The 22,160-nt window shown below is 35.8% G+C and overlaps 1 protein-coding gene across 9 annotated transcripts in view; it reads left to right on the top strand.

Annotated features, from left to right (window-relative positions):
- Window positions 1–22,160, top strand: part of CDH18 (cadherin 18) — a 495,321-nt gene that overhangs the window by 330,805 nt on the left and 142,356 nt on the right. For all 9 annotated transcript variants that reach the window (XM_064705466.1, XM_064705467.1, XM_064705474.1 and 6 more), the window contains one exon: window positions 2,013–2,493. In XM_064705466.1, the coding sequence (XP_064561536.1) occupies window positions 2,266–2,493 (228 nt within the window). In that variant the 5' untranslated portion in view covers window positions 2,013–2,265. The remainder of the gene's footprint in view (window positions 1–2,012; window positions 2,494–22,160) is intronic.

Here is a 22,160-nt window from a genome sequence, read left to right on the forward strand (position 1 = left end):
AGATTTTCGTAAAAGAAAGTTTAGTAGTAAATAATCTAAAATATATTTTAAATGTGCTATTTTGAGAAATCTCAATGCACTTTACATACCAATTGTAAGTCATTACCTGCTGCTTCTGGTCTTCTGAATGGCTCCCAGGCATTTCTCAGGATGGAAACAAAGGGAAGAAAAATAATACTTGAATAGATAAAGCTAAAGAGTTAGTATTTTGTGAGACACTTCTTAATTTTAATGTACATCTTAAGTATAATGATGACTAATCTATTTAAATAGATCATCTGTATATATAGAAATCTATACAAGGAAACTGCATGCCTCAAGGTAAAAAAATGTTTCTAACATGAATCAGCAAAGAATGCAGAAAGGCAAGGAAACTAAGAAATATACCCAGAAACAAATGTGAGACCCAGAAAGGATGGATTTTATCCCTGATGTAATTTAGACATCATACAACATTTAACTGTAAAAAAAATCCTATTAAATCACACTTGAACTTATGAGAGATAATAATTATTCATGTTGTATAAGCCTTTTCAGAGATGGAATGACAGAATTTTAAGGGAATGGTGTTTTGGACTTCATAGGGATTGAGGGGAGACTAAAGTGCTTTGGAAACAAGTAGGGGAATGCTGGATGTCTAAAAACTTATTTCTTCAGTTGAAAATGATGTATAGAGTTTCATTTTGAGTTCCTTCACAACCACAAGAGACTGAAATTCTTTCTTCACTTCAGCAATACCCACTATCCTGAACTGAGTACTAGCAATGGAAAATAATGTCCTTTCTGTCTATTTCTAATGTACAGTGGTCTTGAAGTATTCTTCTATTGTTCTGATGAGGAATTGTTTTAAGCTAAGAGGTTTGGGATTCCATTATTATTATGGACTTGAGAGAAACATAAGTTCAAACAAAATTGCAGCCAAAAGACACCTAATAAGTTTTCTTCCACTGAAGAATTTTTTCTGTCTGATTTCTAAATTCTTTTTTGGTTCCTCTTAAGGGATTTTGAATTTATTCTGTTGGGTTCCTATGAAACCTAGAAAGAAAATTAGTTTAATTTTGTTTCTGTTTATGTAGTTTATGTTTCTGTTCATGTAGCTTTATGATACTCAAAAAAGACCAATATAGGAAAAGTCCAATTTTTGTAGTTTCAATTGCGTGTTTTCAGACTCCTGATGGACTGACTGATATGGAGATAATCTTTGACATCATCAACTGAACAAATGCTTATTTAATGTAACTGTTTCTCTAAGATTGAAAAAATATTTTACTTTCAAGGTACTTGGCTTTAAGCACTACATCAACTTCCACCTATATTCACATTTTATTATTGTAATAAAATAGGTTACATTTTCCTTTTTGAGGCTGAGAAAATATTGCCAATATACTGAAAATACTGATATCAAAACAACATGAAATTCCTGTCAGTATTTTATAATTTTATGATGTCCAAGATGATATTGGTTTGAGTTTATATAAAGCACAAGGTGTGCTTTATATAAAATGTGTAAAAATGCACATTTTGACTGAATCTTCCTGTCAGTATGCTCTAGTATTGACTCAGAATTTTAAAAGCCCATTTTGGTGGCATTCTTTCAAAACCCATTATAGACTAGATATTTTTCATCAAGCTGGATATCTGTGTGGTGTATAGAACATCAAAAACTCACGTGAAATGATTTAGCGATCACTATTTAATGACACTGTAGCAGTGATTTTGTTCTACTGCCAGACCAGGTCAATGATTTGTAGGTAAAAGCCAAAGGAACTGTTCTGAATCATCCATGTTTTAATTATGAGTGTTTTCACAGCTTGTGGGAGCCATGCTTCCTTACTGTATTTTAACATAAAAATCAGGAAATGCTTTTGCAGGAAGCATTGAAATGAAATTTTAGTTCCAATGGCAGTCTTTGACTGAGTGCTTAGTACAACTTTGTGTGTAATCTAAGGTCAGAAACTGAAAACTGCTGGTTTTAGTGATGAGTAAGTGTCTTTCTTTCCTTTTCATATTAGATAGAAAATGGTCGACCGTGGAACTCTATTGTGAAGACCTCAGAAGAAATATCAATTTTTCCACTCAGCTTTTCATAATGTAAATATAATTTGAGCTTTCCCAAATGGGCAGCTAAACCATGAACAAGCAGAAAAACCTAATTTGGACTGTATTTCTGAAGCAGACTTCACCTTCACTCTCGGGAACTTATTGAAGGATTACAGCTGAAAAGGACAAGAGAAAGAAAACCTTGAACAGGAATCTTATCCTACAATGAGAATTACAAGTACATCTTGTATCTGCCCAGTCCTAGTTTGTCTCTGTTTTGTACAGAGGTGTTATGGAGCTGCTCACCATGGCTCCATCAAGGTGACCAGAAATCAAACCAAACACATAGAAGGCGAAACAGAAGTGCATCATCGTCCAAAGCGTGGATGGGTGTGGAATCAGTTCTTTGTTTTAGAAGAACACATGGGACCAGATCCTCAGTATGTAGGAAAGGTAAGGTGGTTGTTCTCCTTTGGCTTTGGTTTGTTTTTTTCCATTCCCAGGAATGTGGCACTGATAAGAGGCAGATCATTTATGTCCTTAGATGGCACCTCTTCTTTTAAGGGAAGACGCCTCTTGGATTAGTACATAGATTTACAGTGAACTTGCCAGTTGCCTGTGAATACTTTGTTTATTATCAAAAGGATAAATAAAAGTATGCAGGATGAAGATTCTAAAATATGATAAAATAGTTTTTATTCTGTGCTCAGCTAAACAGAGTGTGTGCAATTGATCCTGTTACATCAATTTCCAGAATCCTAAATGCATGGGGTCACTGCTAATGGCTTTTCCAGACTATTTCAGAATTATTTTCAGTTCTGCTTCAGGGAATATTACATATGCAGTCTAAGCTCCGTAGGGTATTCATTCCACTCTGAGTGTAGGGTGGAAAAGGTCTCCAAAAGGAAATCCTCTCTGGCTTTTTTCATACTAGGAGATACAAGGTGTGTTACTTCTCAGAGTTCCTCAAAAGTCTGTAAGAACAAGCTCTGCATTTATATTCTGTTATATGGAGTGAGCTTCACATATAATGTTCAGACTAATGTAATTGAACTGAAGCCTGGGCAGCTGAAGTCCGATCCATCATATGTAATGTTGTCTGTAGAGCTTGGGTTCTAACTTGCATTAAATAACACACAACTCTCTATATAACTGTAACCCATGATATATGACACAGGAAGTTTTGCTCTCCTTGAAGACTGTCTTGCTGCATTATGATAGAATTTTTTAATTAGATAATCTACATGAGTCTTAATTTCTGTAATGAAATCAGAGAAATACATAGAATATTAGGGGTAAAGTAAGATGGTTAATGGGGAAGAGGGCATGGAAAAAAATTCCTTTTAGTTTCCCTTGAAATTAGAATTCTGAAAATTATATTGTAGAAAGTGATGCAAGGGAGCCTCTGACATCACACATGTCTGGTAGTGAGGGCTTCCAAATTTGAATACTATCTTCTGAACTAAAAATAGGAAGTGGAACAACTTATTTAAGAGTCTGTTAACTCAAAGGCTAAAAAAATGTTCTGTTTTACCAAACTTAGTAAAATATTAAGTATTTCAGAACGCCAAAAATTATTGAGCTATGTGAAGAAAATGTAAACTGAGAAAGGACCTTTCTAAATGGAGGTAATGATTTGTATTGAGAGAGAAGCTTTTAAAAGGGGTAAGGGGATGAGGAGATATGCATACAGACAGCTTTACAGTAATTAACATTTTCATAAATTATTTTGGAATAGAAAAAGATGTTGCAAAAATATTGTTGATGCAAAGCTTTGCAGAAGAATGAAAACATTGTCTGGAGAGAGCTAGATATTATGAATATGGTTTGAATATAGAAATAAAGAGTAAACCTTGGGAATAGAGAACAATGTGATGAATTTCTGTTATACACTAGTGTTTTATTGTAACTGAGAGAGGAAGAGAAAGAACTGGTTACCAGATCTAGTGTCAAGTCTTAAAGAAGGTGAATGTAATACTAAGCTGCAAAAGCTGATATATATAAAAAAAGGGATAAAGGGCACTGAAGACACTGTGGAAAATAGTGTTGACCTATATGCTATTCTGGTTACTTTCAGCCAAGAAAAGTGATTTATATGTGAAGCTGTACAGAAAGAATTGAACATTATGGGTGGGATAGTAATGGAGAATAAAATATGTTTGTTTAATTATTTCCATAAATAATAGAAGTGGGCACATGATAGTCTATAAATACACCTACAAATAAAGCACAATGAAAAATAAAAATTATTTAGGTTGATTGCAATTTTACTTGAAAAAATAAGGTTTTTGTGGCTGTGAGTTAATTTAGAATTCATGTTTAGTAAATTTAGAATGAAAACAAGAATAAATCAGATTCTGAAAGAGGTTACTAACAGGAAAAAAAAAGAAAAAAAAAGCTGAAGGTGTTTCAAAGTACAGCATATTTGTCTTTATGAAAGCATTTATAGACATGATTGCATGCCAAAACAGAAGCCTGGATTCAGTGAGCTAAAGCATGGTCCCTTTCAATTTCATGTTCTTATGAAGCTATTATATATTTCCTTTCATCCTCTGACCACTCTATTAATGCCACATTTACAGAGATCAATGAATAGAATTTCTTTCAATCCTTTGTGGTCAAAATGTGACTGCATGCCTTGTTTGAGAACATTTCTCCCTCTATACTTACCAGTTTTTCTCCCATTTTCCTCAAATAATTCCCTCTGGTGCTCATAATTTTTTACTGTGAGTCCTTCACAACATTAGTAAGCTTGTCTTTGCAAAAGCTTTGGGGAACTTGAAAGCAACTGTACTCTATTTTTCATTTGGTTTGATTATTCTGATGACCTGATTTGAAGAAAAGATCAATTATATGCTCAGGCATATACTTTCAATTAAAAAGAAAAAAAGAAAAAGGCAGGGCCGGGGGGAAGCCTGAACTGAGACTGTCATAATATCGATAGTTACCAAAATTTCAGTAGTGGTCATTTAACACAAAAACCCAGACATTTTAGAAAAATATATTTTTTACTAATTTTGCACTAAATTGTACACACCTGATCAAGGTCTCATTTTATATGCCTTTAATTTGACAAGTAATTATGACACAAAGCCCCTCAGTTATAAAGGAAGTCAGTGCCCTTCAATTCCAGATTTCTGTTGGGTGGTAGCATGCTGTCAATTCTGTCAATTATTAATTCTGTAGACTACTCTGCTTCACTGGTGACAGTTCTTCCATTTTAGATCTGTCCTTTCACATATTTCACACCCAGTTTGGGAGTAACATCACAGAAAGCAGAGTCATTATGTACAATGGTGTTATAATGCTCACAGTCATTGTCATGGAAATGCGCAGTGAGGACAAGAATGGGGTAGGCCAGCAATGAAAATGGCAAGCTTTCTCATTCTTACTGTGAAATGATTGTCAAGAGGATGGATTAATTCACTGCCATCATCATAAAAACAGTGTTAGGACAACAAATTATTATTATATTTTAACATAAAGCATCCCCCATTTCTCAGTCATTTTTTCTTTTCTCGAAGAAAATGTTATTTGGAGAATTCTGTATAGAATTAATCCCTATTAACCATACTCACAAGGTTTTTCTAGGAACCTGGTGAGACACAGGTCCTGGAAAGATTAGCTTATTGTAGAAATGGAAAATGGTCCTTTTGTAGATATTGTCTGTGGTTCTGAGATTATTGAGGCTGATTCCCTGCTGTTGCACATGGGGTAAGTCTTCAGTGTTTCAAAATATGTTTCACTGATGAAAGAACCCAAAAAGAATAGTTTTGTGTTTAAAAAGATATCTTGAAAGTGTTTAAAACCACAGTGACTTCTTTTACCAAAATTATTAATTATTTGTGGATGGTTTCTGGAAAACTTATGAATGATCAGTGGTATCTGGAAGTGTTAATTCAGAGAGACTATTCACCTGCAGGTGAAAGTATGTGTGTGTGTGGGTGTGTTTGCAATGCAAAATCTGTGGAAATTTGAGTAAGGAAGATAAAATATCATTGCCTCAGATAAGTAACTTGAATGCATAGACTGAGCTTTCAGTTATATGAGACTTCTTATCTTTTGTGTGCCACTGATGTAAAATTCTAATGAAATTATAGCCATGAGTGCAGAAAGAGGCAAGGTTAGTGAATGCAGTAGGATCTGACGATGAGTCAGTTACCTACTGCAGCAGAACAGAGGAATGAAGATTTTCCTGTAGAAATCTAGAAAAATTTGGCCTGTAATACTGCAAGATTTTACATCTCTCAGTTGTCATAGCTGATACCGTTTACATTTCTCTTGCCTTTTCTGCATGTTATTTCTAGGTTAGATAACTCATGTCTCAACATTTGGAAAAAAATAGTAAATAAAGAATTTTAGGAAATAAATGAAGAAGACTATGTGTTTCCATCCATAACATTCTTCATTTTGAACCTTCACACCTCTGTCTCCAGAGGGTCTGCTCCTTCTTAAAAGGATATTTCTAAAAATCAGTTGTACTGGAAGCAAGTCATAACAACACATTTGCTGTGCTTTTTCTTTGGAGAGGGAAGTAAATAAGCAGTGATAAAATGAAGGTCACTGTGGATTTGGGGCTGAGTGAGTCATGCTATTAAGACTGAATAGCAGAATATAATGCACAAGACTGAAAATTTATCTGTGAACCCTTTGGATCTCTGAAATACCAAACCTATACCTCTTAATCCATTTCAGATGACTTCTGAAGAGTAAATAAGAAAGACTGTTCAGGTATTCAGATTTGCATTGGTTTTCAAGTGCTTTTTTCTTCCCTAGTTTGGGGGATGGCACTTCACTTAGTTCTTACATGTTTACCTGTAGTGCAAAAACAGTTTGAGATTAATATTGATAGAGATAAGGATGTATGGAACAGTTGGAAATTAGTGTGAATATAGGAAAGGGGAGAAGAAAGTAACAATTTTTAATATGTCTTGAAATGTTTCTACTGAAAGTTAGATTAGGAAAGGAATTCCAGGTGTTATATTGGATTTACAAGATAGCAATTCTTTTAATTCATGATTTTATTCTTGAAAACATAAATACAGCATAACAGACTTGACATTAAAAATTATTGTTTCAAAGTAATATGTGACATGTTATTGCAGTAAGTTAGTTCTGATACAAGACAGTGAATCTAATCTTCCCTGACTAGATCAAGAGAATTTCCCATCTCTGATTTAATGACAGTAAGGGGGCATCATGTATGTTTTAGAATAAGTGCCAAGGAAAAAACAAAATTGGTTTTTAACAATTAAAACATTTTTATTCCATTCTAGAGGTTTACATAAAAAAATATATCAGATGTTCCAGCATTTTTAGCACAAGCAAATAGTTCCAAAATTTATTTTGATAAAAAGGAGTTTTATTTTATAGTAGAGAAAATTGAAAGGAAATTTTGGATGACATAGTCTAAATATTTGCACATGATTTGTTAGCCATTTTCATGCCTCTGTAAGGTAGACAAGCATCATCAGCAATGAAAACAACTTCTCAAATAACATGCATCTCACTTTCTACCTTTTGGGTTGCTAGCTTCACAAATAATGTATTTATATAAAATAATTTTCCTTTATACCTAGGGAAAATGTAGTAGCAAGAACAACATGAATAATAAACCTGATGTCAGTATAGCACAACATTATATGGCCCCATATCACATTAGCCATCTCCTTTTCTTTTGTAATTTTTACAAAAAAGCTAACTCAATATTCTTTCCAAACTCAAAGCTTTCCCAAATAAAAAGGCATGCATATGTACTTGTTTTGTCCTGAGTTCTGTTTGCACAGACAACTTTGCTGCCTCCTACCTTCATTTGAAAAATGTCATTTGGTTTCACATTTAAAAGTTGAAGGCATAGTACTTGAATTCTACAAGTCCACAAATACTGTGGACTTTTTTTGGGGGGGGTTGGGTTTTTTTTAAGTGGCATGTCTAAATATTTAAAGGTCATCTGGGGGAAAATCACATCCAAGAGAAGAGGGAGCTTTCATCAGCCAGATCAGTCTGACTTTCTTCCAGTGTGCCCAGCTATATCTGAGGTTTCCTGAAGCGTGGCACCGACAGGGGCATTTTGACTTGACAGACCAACCAAGGAAACAGAAAAGCATGAAAATATTGAAGTTCAGTCCTAGTCCAAAGACATAGGATAAAGTGTTTACCTTGTTTAACTTCATTTAAGTCAACATGAAATTGCACCAAAAAGAAACTGGCTCTTTTAAGTCAAAACAGCTACATTAAGTCTAATATGTCAAAGTAATAACTGTTTTTCTAAGGAAGCTTTATAGAGTCTGTCAGTTCTATATTGCAAAACATCAGCTCTCGATGTGAAGACTGTTATTTAAATTAACGGTTCAAAATAATTTTGTCAAGGTGATCTAATCTTCTCTGAAGTTATTATGGACTGAAGAACTGGTTGGGGTTTTTTTTGGGTTTTTTTGTTTTGTTTTTGGTTTTGGTTTTTTTTGTTTTTTTTTTTTAATTCTCATTCCTTCATGAATTTGCCACACCAGCAGCCAATGTTCTTTACGCTGAACAATGGTGTTGATGAAACCATTTTTTATGTTGATGAAACCATATTTTGTGTGGAACTGCCACTTCTCACTTAAATGGTTTAGCAGTAATTTTTTTGAGAGAAAATCCAGCCTTGTTCTCGCCTTTCTTTTTTTTTCTTACTTTGGTCATGAATTGGTCTAACATTTCGAAATGCTGGCTGTACCGGGGCCGTGCCGGGGCTGTGCCGGGGCTGCCCGGGCCGGCCCCAGGCGGTGCCAGCGGCTGCAGCGGCCCCAGCGCAGGGCACGGCTGAGCCCCTGAGCCCCGGGGAAAGCCTGGGCAAGGGAGGGCAAAACGCTGCCCGGCAGCCGGGGCTGAGCCAGGGGAAGCGAGCGAGAAACAGCCCTGCGAGCCCCGAGGGGATAGCGGGAACAGGGCCGGGGCAGGAGAGACCCGGCAGGAATGGCCCTGCGGCCTGCGAGAGAGCCCGGCCCCGCTGGGCCGGCCCTGCGGCCCCGGGAATGGACTCACGTTGGGGCAGGGATAATGTGAGGAGAGGGGATCCAGAGGGGGAGCTGCTGAGGGCTGCCCGCTGACCCCCATTCCCCTTGTGCCTGTGCCCCCAGGGGAGAAGAGTCAAGACTGAACGTGATCTTGGAAAAAAGTCAGGTGTGGGGGGAAGTTAGTTCTAAATTTTGCATTTTTTTCCTCAACATGCAACTCTATTTTAATTGCCAGGAAATTTAATTCAATTTCCCAGTGTTAAATGTGTTAGTCAGTGATCTCTCCATTTTCCCCCAGCCTATGAACTCTGCTACATCTCATTTTCTCCCTCTGTGATCTTAAGAAAGAAGCTAGAGAGAGCAGCTGAGTTGGTGATTAGGAGTCAGCCAAGACTGACTCACCATGAAGATGATGTGGTACAACATGCCTGCTCTGTAATTGCAGAAAACTATGTAATATAGCCATATAATTGGTGAAACAACACCAACCCCCAGAAACAGAAATACAAATAAATAAACAGAAACTTAAAAAAGAGGTTTTACACCAATTAGATCCATCAGATATAGCAAAGATTTTTATATTAATTGTAGCAAGCAATTTTTATGTTAATTATGGTCTTGGTAACTTTTCTTTAAAGGATATTTACCATCTAATTGTAAATCAATAGATAATGAAGCTGAAAGTATGCTGATAAACTCCAGTGTTCATTAGCATGCCAGTTCCTTCTCAAGTATCTTCTTGACCTTATTTTCAGAGAGGTGCTCATTCATGTTCATTGTGTAACTTTCAACACCTACATGCCTTGTTGTCTTTTAAAAAATTTTGCTACATCAATTTGCTATTCAATATAGTTTATCAACTCATTCAGGATATATTTGTAAAATTATATATTATATTTTATATTATATATTATACATATTATCTGGACGTGGCTTGTTTAAACACTGACAGGAACACTTCTGTTGAATGATTCAAATTGTAGTCTAAATAATTTCATTTACTGTATAACAAGCTACAAAGGTTTAAAAAGGTGAAGTAAATTGAACATCAAAATCAGGCCTTTTTTCATCTAGATAGACCTATGTGACAAATGAAACCATGCAGAACATGCTTTTCTGGCCTGCTTTTCTAAGGTGAATATGCTGTAACAGAATAGGAATTTCAGGTCTAGTAGTTTATTAAATACTCTCAAAATGTCTGAGAAGCAGACAATTATGAGACTGCAATATTCCTAGACTCAGTGGAGGTAGCCAAGGGTGATTTGTATACCATATTCTGTACAGCTGTAAAGAAAATTATTCCGTTTTGTTGATTTTGAATGTGGTGCCTTCTCAGCAATTGCTTCTTTGCCTTAGAAGTTACACTGGCTAGATGTTATCCTGCAATTCTCATAGAAAATTTGTATCTAATGCCAAATTGTAATTTCTTTTGTTCTAGAACACATGCACATTTTTTAATGGCAATAAAAATGTGGGAGACAATAACAAGTAAAGTAGGAGAAGTAAGGTTTAAATCTAAGAGTTCTCTGTCATTTCTAATCATATAACATGCAGTCTATGGAACTAAAGTCACAGTGACGAATATTGAGATCAAATATTTTTGTAAAGGTTTAATTTCTAAAATACTCTAAGTTTTTGTCCTTATTGTAGTGGAAATCTCTGGCCTGTAAAAAAATGAAAGTACTATTTCAGAATGGTTTTTTTAAATTTTTTTTTTTGCCTAGCTGGATTAGCTCTGGTTAGTCCTTGGAAAGCAGTTGGTTCTCATTTAAATAGTTATTCCCTCAAGTTTATCATCTTCAATTAAAATATACTTTAAATAACAATAAGAAGAACTCAAGCCTCTTTGTTTGGAAAGAAAGTGTAGAGGTGAGGTTATGCAGATTATGCACAATGGTTTACAGTCAAGAACCTGAGCAGTGATAAATCTTTACATCTGAGATTAGAGAAGAATAATTTTAAAGTCATCTTTGTATTCTTGTGATCTTGGGACCATTTGCTAAAAAGTCTGTTCTCTCCAGAATTTTGCTGAGGTTTTCTCAAAGATAGGTTGCCTGTATGGAGCTATTCAAGACAGGAGATAGAACTGTTACGGAAATATCTTTGTATCAGGTCTTCATTTTAGCTCTTCTAATATTTTTTTTTTAATTTTTCATCAGAGTACAAACAAAAAAAAATTCCAATCATCAGAGTTAATAGTTTGTATTCGTAAACTTACACTTTGGATTTAAGTCAGGCTTAGTGTACAATTAATTTGTGCGGCATGAGATCATTGCATGTCCTTGTCTGTTTTGTTGACAGATATGTGTAACCTTAACTGTTGCCAAAGTGTGGGGTTTTTTATTGTCTTCCTGTGAATTTTATTAATGGATACTTAAGCTATCAGTATAAAAAAGGAGAGCTTTTCAAGGTCTCATATGAAAGACATACTAATAACTACAGTTCTACTGAAGAGATCTTTTCATAATATTCGAAGGTCCCACTTGAGGCATTCTTGTGATACGGATAAAAGAGCTGCTATCCAACAAACAAACACCCTCCTTTACATTAAGAAAGTCAGGAAAGGGTTTCTGTATATGGTTGCAAAGCAAATAGAAATCTTTATAACTAATATGGATTTCCATTGAATATAAATGCCCATAATAAAAATCCATTTTGAAATATATTGTCGATTTTTACCTTTTTTTAGTAAGCTTTTTAATAAATGTTTATATATATATGTATATATATATATATATATATATAATACTACTTAGTATTAACTATATTAACTATAAATCTTGATTGTAAAAGTCAGTAGTGGCTTACAGAAGTATAATTCTGAATTTGGAAATATTACAGAAGCAATGTTTGCACACTCTAGATATATGAATCTTTCTATCTGAATACCTTGGATGGAAATCATGGCAACATAACTTTCAACAAATTAAACAGCATCTGACATCTGTATGTATGTTTCAGATGTAGTATTAAAACTGTGAGAACATCATCATTATCCTGCTGACTGAAATAACAAAGTTGCTGATGATGTGTTGAGTGTTCAGATAGATTCTAAGACAGGAAAATTGCAGCAATGATGGGAGACTTCACTTACTCCCTGGAACACAGGTTGAATTTTACATTGAGCTTGAACCCTAATATCAAAAGGTTGTAGGCATAAAAAATATCTGCCTCAGAAGTTATCTAGTCATCAATCTAAAAAAGAGGAGCTAAATCAAAATTTAAGCAATGCGTGAAGCTAATGCAAAATACCCAACACAAAGACATGAAGGGCTAAAGGAGGTTGGGATGACCAAATCATACAGTAGTGAGGGCAAATAAAGATGTAGCCTTTAAAAAAATCTGTTTCCAAATGAGAGAAATAGAAAGGATTGAGAAATGTTACATGTGAAGCAAAAAAATGCATTAAAGTGATTTTGAGGAAAAACTGTCAATAAAAAAATTCTTCTTTAGAAATACGAGGATCTGGAACCCTACCAGAGGCTTCTGTAACAGAAGACACTTCTGAGACATAAAAAACCTAAAGAAAAAAAAAAAACAAGACTGTTGCAGAAAAGCTAAAAGTATGCTTTTTAATCTCTTTAGGAGACCTTGAACAGTTATTTTATGAGGAATGTATCAAAGGTGAAGTCTTAGACTGAGACATTGTGGGAGAGACTCTGGAGAAAATCAACAAATGAACAGTAATTATCACACATACCTGCTGCAGTAACCCAGGAAGAAATACCTAAACAAATAACTTTGGCATATAGATATATAAAACTACTTTGGTGCCTGAGGACCAAAGTGTGCAGTTATAGCAACACAGTAAACAAACAAAAAACAAAGTAATCCCCAAAACTTTCATGTGAGGAAAAGCAATACCACTTAACATTTTAAACTATTTGTGGGAAGCAGGTAGGTGACAAATATTTATTCATTATTTGAAACTGAGAAGAAAAAGGGACAGACCAACCATAATGAAGTCTAGTAGAAAGACCTTCCAAGAATGACTGAAATTCAGTACAGATAAAGATAGAATGAGGCACATGAGAAGCAACTGAGTTGAGTAGTTTTAACTGCATTAACAGTTACCACTCATTAAAAGGACTGTGAGGTTCTATGATCTCTAAGATAAAACTCCATCATCTAAGTGCTTGGAAATAATCCAATGAACGAACTGAATATTAGAAATCATTGGGAAAGGAAAAATCCCCCACGAGTAACTCTTTAAAACCACAGTGCACCTGTACCTCAAATGCAAATCACGGTTTTCATATTCTTATCTCTTTCCACAGCAAAAGAGATATTTCAGAGAAGAGCTACCAGGCTGATGTAAAGCATAGAACAGTCTCTGTATGAGAAGAGACTAATTAGGTTATTAGCTACATTATTTGATAAAATCCATATTTTCAATTAACAGCTTCATTTCTGGAATTTTTTATATGCTTTTATAGCTGTTGTTTTTCTGGGTACAGGATTTTTTATGGGAAATTATGGCTTTGGAAGTAGTATAATAAACACCTGAACAGGGGAGGACTCTTCTGGCTGAAATAAGATGAAGTGGGTTGGGTAGTGACCTAGACAGTTTTAAGTAATATAGTAGTATGAATCAGGAATGGATTTTTACTTTCTTTCCCTTCTCTCCAACAAGCAGTAAGAGTCATACTAAGCTGCCAAAATCATAAAACCCAAAAGCAAAAAATAAAAAAGAAAAAAAAAAAAAGACCAACTAAAAAAGAAAGGTTGAACGCCTAAAAATAAAGGAAACAAACAATGCAGTTGTTCATGTATGAAATTGGTGAACTGCTTAGTATAGCATTATTTGATATTTAATGATGCCACATCAGTGCTCCTAATTAGTCTCTCAATAATGAATTGAGGTAAGTCATCAGGTAAAAATTATGGCACATTGACAGAAAGGCCATGCATTCAATAAATCAGAGCAGTATGTCCACAAATACAGGTAGCTCAGATAAATGCTAACAAAAAGCACTTTTGCCTGTCACACACCTGTATCACAAGTGTTTGTTGTGATACTAAATATTATTCCAAGCTTGACTGTGTCAGAGAATATCAGTGATGAATTCAGAATTTCCAGTCCATCCTCCTTTCTTAGAAAACCTTTCCTCTACATGTCTAAAAGACTACTAGCAAGTCTTGTTTTACATTTTACTTGGAAGAAATAGTTTCTCGATTTTCTGTCTACATTGCATGAAAACATAGTGACATGATTCTTTCCAAGAACAAGGAATAGTTTTCATACTTAAAGAACACTGGCAGTTTACTCATCCAAAGTTTATTTAATCATTAATCATAAAGACAGTGTAAAATTTTAATGTAGGTTACGGGTAAAGGCTGAAATATGTGCAGTATATGGTTGTATTTCTTTAAATATTGACAACAGTTGTGTGGGGAAATGAAAAGTCCAACCCAAAACAAAAAAAAAAACTCTTCTGTCTCACAAGTGCTAGTGATACTCAGTAGCTCCAGTTTAGTGCATTGTTTAGGAATTAAATAATATTGTTTTCTTGTTTGATTTGTTTCTTTCCAGTTTTGACTTTGGGGTATCGGTTAGAAAATCAGATGCCACTGAGAAGCCTCTGTATATGAACCCTAAACCAGTGACACCCAGAGTCCACTTACTTCTATGTATTTATTCAAAATAAAAAAACTTTTAGGGGAAAAGTCTGTAATTTGTTCTTAGCTTTGGCAACCTTCTTACTTATAGAGCTATTAACTTTTACCTTAGACTCTACTGTCTTTCATGTATTATGTATTACTTTTCTCTTGGTGAATCAACTGCAGAGAGTGATAGTTTTTATTAAAGTGACACCTCTGCATCCCTCAATTATACTTCTCTAACTTTAATGGGGATAGTGATAATTATTAATGTGGTTAATATAATCACAGAATCACAGAATATGCTGAGTTGGATAGGACCCACTACGATCATCCAAGTCCAACTCCTGGTTCTGCCCAGGAACATCCCAAGAGTCACACCATGTACCTGAGAGCATTGTCCAGACACTTCTTGAACTCTGTCAGGGTTGGTGCTGTGACCACCTCCCTGGGGAATGGTTCCAGTGCCCAAACACCCTCTTGAGTGAGGAACCTTTTCCTAATATCCAGCCTACACCTCCCCTGACACAATTTCAGGCCATTCCCTCAGGTCCTGATACACTGATCACCACAGAGAAGAGATCACTATCGGTCCTTCCTCTTCCCCTCAAGGAAGTTGTAACTGCAAAGAGATCTCCCCTCAGTCTCCTCTTCTCCAGGCTGAACAGACCAGGTGATCTCAGCTGCTCCTCGTACGGCTTTCCCTCAAGGCCCTTCATCATCTTCATAGATTCCTTTTGACACTCTCTAACAGCTCAATGTTTTTCTTACATTGCAGCAACCAGAACTGCCCCCAGCACTCGAGGTGAGGCTGCCCCAGCTCAGAGCAGAGCAGGACAATCCCCTCCCCTGCCCAGCTGGCCATGCTGTGCCTGATGGCCCCCAGGACAGGGTTGGCCCTCCTGGCTGCCAGGGCACTGCTGGCTCATGTCCAACTTGCCATTGACCAGGACCTCCAGGTCTCTTTCTGCAGCACTGATTTCCAGCATTTCATTCCCTAGTCTGTCTAAACATCCAGGGTTTCCTCATTCCAGGTGCATAAGGTATGCATAAAACCTAATTAGACAGCATATACAAGTGTACTTGAGTGGAAATCAGATGGTTAATGTTTCTGATTCCTTCACAAAAAAAGTTATTAAGTAGAAATATTTTTCTCTGTCAGCCCTTTGTAGCAAACCATGATTTAAAAAGCCCTAGGTAGAAATGTGATGCAAGTGTCAAGACACAGGCAGCCCAGAGGGAATGTAGAAGTTTCCCTTCTGGCCCAGTAGATAATGAGTAAGTTAAATTTCTTGAAAATTGATAGACCCATTTCTGATATCTATAATAAATATCCTTCCCATCCTCCTCCCCTCCTTCCCAGCCCTGCAAAAAAAAAAAAAAAAAAACAAAAAAAAAACCAAAACCAAAGCCAACAAAACACAACAAAAAAACCCCAAACCAAACCAAACCAAACAAAACACAACCAACAACCTGAGAATTTACAACTGTAATAACACAATACTCTTTTTCCAAAAAATTATCTGTAATGTTTTAGTTCTTGAATACCAAGTGCAGAAAAGGAATCTTCTCTATGTGGGAGGGTGTTCCAGTTTGTCAGCCCTCCTGATTTACCTTGAATAAACTTCTTTTGAAATGTTTCTAATTTCTCATGGTATTCCCCTCTGTTGAATTGTTGCCAGTTACTTTATTTTCTAACACCTGCATACCTCCCCCATTGTCAGTACTATCAAGGAAGTGGAGGCAAAATTAAAAGTCTGTTCATAATCTGCAGAAATGCTTTGTCCTCAGCCTTCATTATTCAGCTGGATTCCATTCACTTAAAATTTCTCACATTGCAGTTTCCACTTTCCAGATTCCTTCTTCTTATCTTTCTTTGCCTTGTTTCATGTGTAACTCCAAAGGATCACCTTGCTCTAACTTCTTGTGGGCCCTTTGGAGGCTAAGAGGATTCAGTCTTCACATTACTGCAGCTCCTCTGGCACTTTGTGGAAGATTATATAAATATGTGAGCATTATGTGTGTGGGCACCAGAAGCTGAAGGAAAGCTATTCAATGCACCTTTCTTCAAATCTTTTTCATTCTGAAAAGTACTAAATAGGAAGATAATGTATGTTTCAAGACTGTATGTTGCATTAATATATTACAGCTACATGTACTGCTGAAGGGGAGCAGGAATGGCTAAAGGAATAGCTAAAGAAATGATTTTGGTTTGTATTGCCTACAGTCTTGCATCCAAAGATATCAATTAATTCACCTTCACAGCATTTTTCTGAATCTTAAGATTAGTTCACCTATATCAAGAAACTCCTTCTCCCCATTCAAGCATCTATTATATAAAAGGAAAAAAAAATTAAAAATATGTACACATGGAGTGGCTTCTATTTTCCTGGATTTTGTCACCACAACAGACAAATGAATTTTACATCAGACAGATGCAGGCTTGCTATCTATGTCTATTCTAATATGTCTGAAGGCATAAACCAATAACACAAAACAAGGGACTTTAGCAAGCAGAGTTTTATCCTGAAGTGTTCATCACTCCACTGAAGCCTATAATTAACAGGTAGTCATGCAGGATAAAAGGGAGCTCTGCACCTCCCATTTCCTTGTTTTCTTCTTCTTTGTGAAGATTTTGTGCAGAGAGAAAGATGTATCTCTATTGTCTTGTTAAGAGAACCGAAGCACTAAAGTGTTGGAGATCTGCAGCTTTCTAGAGAGTAGGTGTAGCATCTCCTATGATAATTAATAACATCTAATGTACCATTAACATATTATAGAATTTTATGCAGGTACACTGAGTTTCTGAGAAAACTCTAGCAATCTACCCTAATGTGACAATAATCTGAATTTCACAGACTTCCTTCTCAGATGGTAAAAAATAGCAATTCATTGGATGTTTTTCTCTAAATTGTATTGTATGATTTTGACACATTTGTAGGAAATTGTATACAATGTAATTGTATGTTGAAATCCTTGTACTAGCTGGTGTTTGTTTCATGCACCCTCTGAGGCATTTTTAATATAAACCAGTTATTAATTTAGCATGTGAAGCTCTCCCAGGGGGGAAAACATGACTCAGCTTGGAATAGTAAGATGTCTTATGGAAGCATATGTGGTTATAAGGTGACATGTAGAGTTTGGTTTCTCTTCTGCTAGCCATTGAATAATATCACATGTGGAGCAATAGTGCGTTGGAAATACAGAACAAAGCTTACAGGAGCAAGACAAAGTGCAAGTGTAGAAAGATCCAAGGGGTCACTATGCAGCATCTGTAGAGTGTAATCTCAGATCAGACAGATTTCAGGCATGAAATGGCAGTAAACTTGTTTGGTTAAGATATCCCATCCCTTTTTTGATTGCCTTCCACTTTGGGTCAGCGCTTTAAGTCCTGTCCCTTTTGCCAGAAGATGTCTTTATGCTTTGTATTAGTTATAGGAGATGTTTGAATTTTGAAACAGATTAAAATGTTTACCTATGAGTATAAAATGGATGGCTTGTGTTTAACACCTATGGAAAACAATTTTTGTAATTCTTTTGAAGTTCCCATACCTGCCGATCACTAAGATTTATTTTTTTTCCTTGTTCCTTTTCAAGTTAAAACAAAAGAAGTGCAAATCTGAGGTATTAGAGTTCTGAAAAAAATAAAATTAAAATATTAAAGTTTTGGGCTTCATCATAATCAGTATTTCTGAGAATTTCACAGAACCCTGACTGACTTCAGAAAATTTCCTAAGCATCAAATCAATGCTTTATGGTTTTGTTAACATTCAGCTGACAGTCAAAAGCTAAATTTGGAGATGACTTTTGTTTGATAGGTCTTTGTTATGTGGCAGTAGCAGAATCTGGATGAGGTAATGGATAAAAGAATTCATATAGTTAGAATTTCAGAGTGTAAAGGAACAATTCTCACCATTCTGCAGAGGTGGGATGCCCAGCAGAGGATGCGCTGAGAACCTGTGTGGCTGGATTAATTGTGCATGTGATACATACAACAAATAGAACTTGATTAATTAATTATCACTTTTGTTGAATATGAGAGTTGCAAATGTCTTGATTTATGGCCTTTAATAGTGAATTTTGTTTCCTGACAAGGAGGTAAATTGAGAACCAAAGACATTAGTTCGTACATGTTTATGAATCTCTACATGAGGGAGGAGAAATAAGCCCCCATTCTAACCTGTATTTAACTATATGACTGCAAAATTAAATGCATATTTTAGGAGGAGAGTTTTTCTTTTCCGGCTGAAACTAAACAGACGTGTGACAAGAAGGCCAGTTTCAAATTCTGCATAGGTTTCACTGTTCCTTTTTGTTTCTCATTCTGTCAAAGGTGTCAAGAATATTTTTATGGGTCAGATTCTGACATGACATTTTTACATTGGATTATCTTCTGTAGAGCTACTTTATTTTGCTGATCAGCGTCTTTAAATTTTGGATGCTTACTTTTATTGTTTCCTCTTTTGTTTTCGCAAATGCTCATCATGTTGAAATAAGTTAAACTGCCTGTTAATATCTTCCTCTTCCTCTGCCTTGAGGGTTTATATGGTATTCTGAGTACAGGGTGGCAGTGGAGGGAGGCAGCAACTGGAGTCAGAAGGTGGAGCAGCAGATAGCCCTGCAAAAGGACCCTGCTGAGTCCCTAAGCAGACTCTAAGGTCTCAGGCTGCCGTGAGGAGCAGTGCAGAAGTGCATTCTCTCATAGCTTAGGGCAGCCAGAACAACACCACAGTGATCAATAGCGAGTCGTTGCACAAGACAGGTAGAGAGAACCAGGAACAATTATGTGCAAAATAACTTGGCAAGTTGGAAATAACAGCCAGAATTGGAGGCATGAGGACTGTGAAAGGAGAGTAAGACTACAAGTGACTAGTGTTAGCTTCACTATTTATTTACCATTAAGTTACCCACTGCAATTTTGAGCCATAATTTAGCCACAATTGAACCATAATTTAAATTACACTGTAGGTCTCTGAGATCTTTGGATTTCCAGAACAATGGAAAGGATTATTAATTAACTAAGTCTTGGCACTGTTTCATCTTAAATTGTATCTATTAGTTGAGTAGTTCTACTGACTGGCATTTTATTCACAGTTTTAATATTGCCTTTTTACAAAAAGTTAAAAATTATAAAATACGAGGTTTAGTGTATTAAGCAGTGTACAAATATCCAAGAGCTTTAGATTTTTTCCTTTCTGTTCTGCTTTGTAGCTCCAAAGGAGAAAGAAGTTTTTGTTATGATTTGCTTAAAAATGAGAAAATATGAAACTCATAGAAATGGGAGGATTCCCAATTATTTAGGAAAGTTTCCTCACTTTGTTGAAATGATGGACAGGAGATAAAATTACACATATAGCGAGTATGTAACTCTATGAGCTCAAAATATACTATTTTATTTAAAAGTTCCTCCATAGCTGTCACCTCAGTAAATATTTCTTTTGTCTTTTCCACAAATGATGAATTTCTTCTGATTTCCTTGTATTGTGTGTTTGCAGAGTACAGCAGAATATTGCCTGTTATGTGTGTATATATATATATATATGTGTGTGTGTGTGTGTGATTCAGAAAGACAAATAATTAGCACATGATAAATTCTCTAACTGAGAAGTAAAACATAACAGTTCTCTAACATTAGTGGTATGATCACACATTTTTTTTTTTTTGTATTTAAGCCCTTTATTCATATGGGGCTAATCCTAAACATAAGTAGCTATTTAAATAACTATAATAAAATGAATAAATCTGTCATTTTTCAAGACTTACACCTCTTTAGAAATTTGAAGTAGAAACTACCCGCCTTGTTTCTATGCTTGCGGGTTTTTCTTGCAGATTTTGTTTGATTCACAAAAATATGTTATGGTAGTATTTCAGCACTCCTGTCTGCCAGATAAATTAAGTGTTGCTGATGTGTAATGAAATAATGATTCTCTGAAAAAAAATAGACCCTTTTTCTACCCTTTATAAATGCCACCTTTAAAAGTTAGAGTCTAATTTATTCATAGAATTGAACCTTTACTTTTCCCTAATCAAGGGAGTATAACAGATTGAAAGGAGATGATTTATACATGAAATAGCCAAAATGCTTTTTAACAATTAGAAATCAACAGAATTTTAGGTCAAGAAGAAACATCAAAAGGCCATTCATTCCATAATGGGAGGCTGTTACGGGACCAGCTAAGACCAAACTTTTTCTAACAGAGTTTTGTCTACCCTGTCTCATTTAATCAGTAATCTTTTCCATCATCTTGTTCATTTCTTTATTCATTTGTTCATTCATTTTCTCTCATGTTTTCATTTTTTGTGTGTTTTTGTGGGGCTTTTTTGGGGGGTGTACGGTTCTGCTGGGGTTTTTCTGCTTTTTGTTCTATTTTGGTGTTATTGTTTGGTGGTTTTTTGCTTCTTTTGGATGGTTGTTTGGTGGGTTGTTTTGTGATTTTTTTTAAATTATGTCTAAGACAATTGTCCATAAGCCAGACTCACTTGCATATTAACTACTGAAACTATGTTATTGAGTTGGGGATCTATTAGGGGAATAAGTAGAATCTAAAATGAAATCCTTCATAACTAATCAGATTGAAACTTTTATCTATCTTAGCATGATTCCCTGGTGTGGTAACATTAATGCTGGACATTCCAGGGCCCACTTAATTTTTTTTCTGTAGCCCTTGAGCCAATGCATCTTTTGCACTGAATGGTTCCTCTTCCATGCAGAGGCTTCTTGGAGAAGTCCTTTAGATGAGTGTCCAAAAATAGTTATTTTAAATACTTTGTTAGTAGGGAGTATTTCTGATAATCTAGCCTGGATACCTCACCAGGCAAGGTTTTGAAATATCACCTTTCTCCTCCTTTTGCTTCAGTCAGGGGAACAGAGCTGTGAAAAAAATGATTCCTCTACCATAAAGATTAGTATTTTTATTGTCAATATTGGCATTATTATTGGAGAGATTGTCGAGAATTGGTATTTTTCATGATCAGACTAGTCTGGAAAAAATCTTTTATTGCTTATTAAATGCATACTGGAACTGACATTGAAGGCCAGCTGAAAAATCTTTTGTTAGATGTCGGATCTCAAGATCTCAGTCCTGAGATGCTGAGCCTCCGAGACCACCTTGGGGGGCTCGGGAGTCCTGGAATGTTGCCAGAAGTGTCTGGTGGCAGGACTTTAACCCTACACAGGAGACGCCAAGGATGAGGGCTTCACAGGGTGAATGGCGAAAAGATTAGCTAACTAGAGAGTGAGAAACAGAGTTTAAGATTTATGTACAAAGGGGTTTAGAAGAGTAAGATGGAGGAATTGGGGTGTGTCCTGTCCTCCTTCTTCTTCCTCTTCTCCTCCATCTTCTTTGGCCACGGTGGCACCTTTGGATTGGTTATTACTGAGAGTACACCGAGTTATAAGAATAGATGGTATTGGGGAAAAATGATAAATATTGTACACGTAACAAAGGGTATAAAGATACGTGGCTGCCCGGGAGGGGAGACAGTGTGCCCATGGCTGACTGCTGAGCAGATCTCTGGTGGCTG

Source organism: Zonotrichia leucophrys, chromosome 2, assembly GCF_028769735.1.
Source record: "Zonotrichia leucophrys gambelii isolate GWCS_2022_RI chromosome 2, RI_Zleu_2.0, whole genome shotgun sequence".
Taxonomy (NCBI): Eukaryota; Metazoa; Chordata; class Aves; order Passeriformes; family Passerellidae; genus Zonotrichia; species Zonotrichia leucophrys.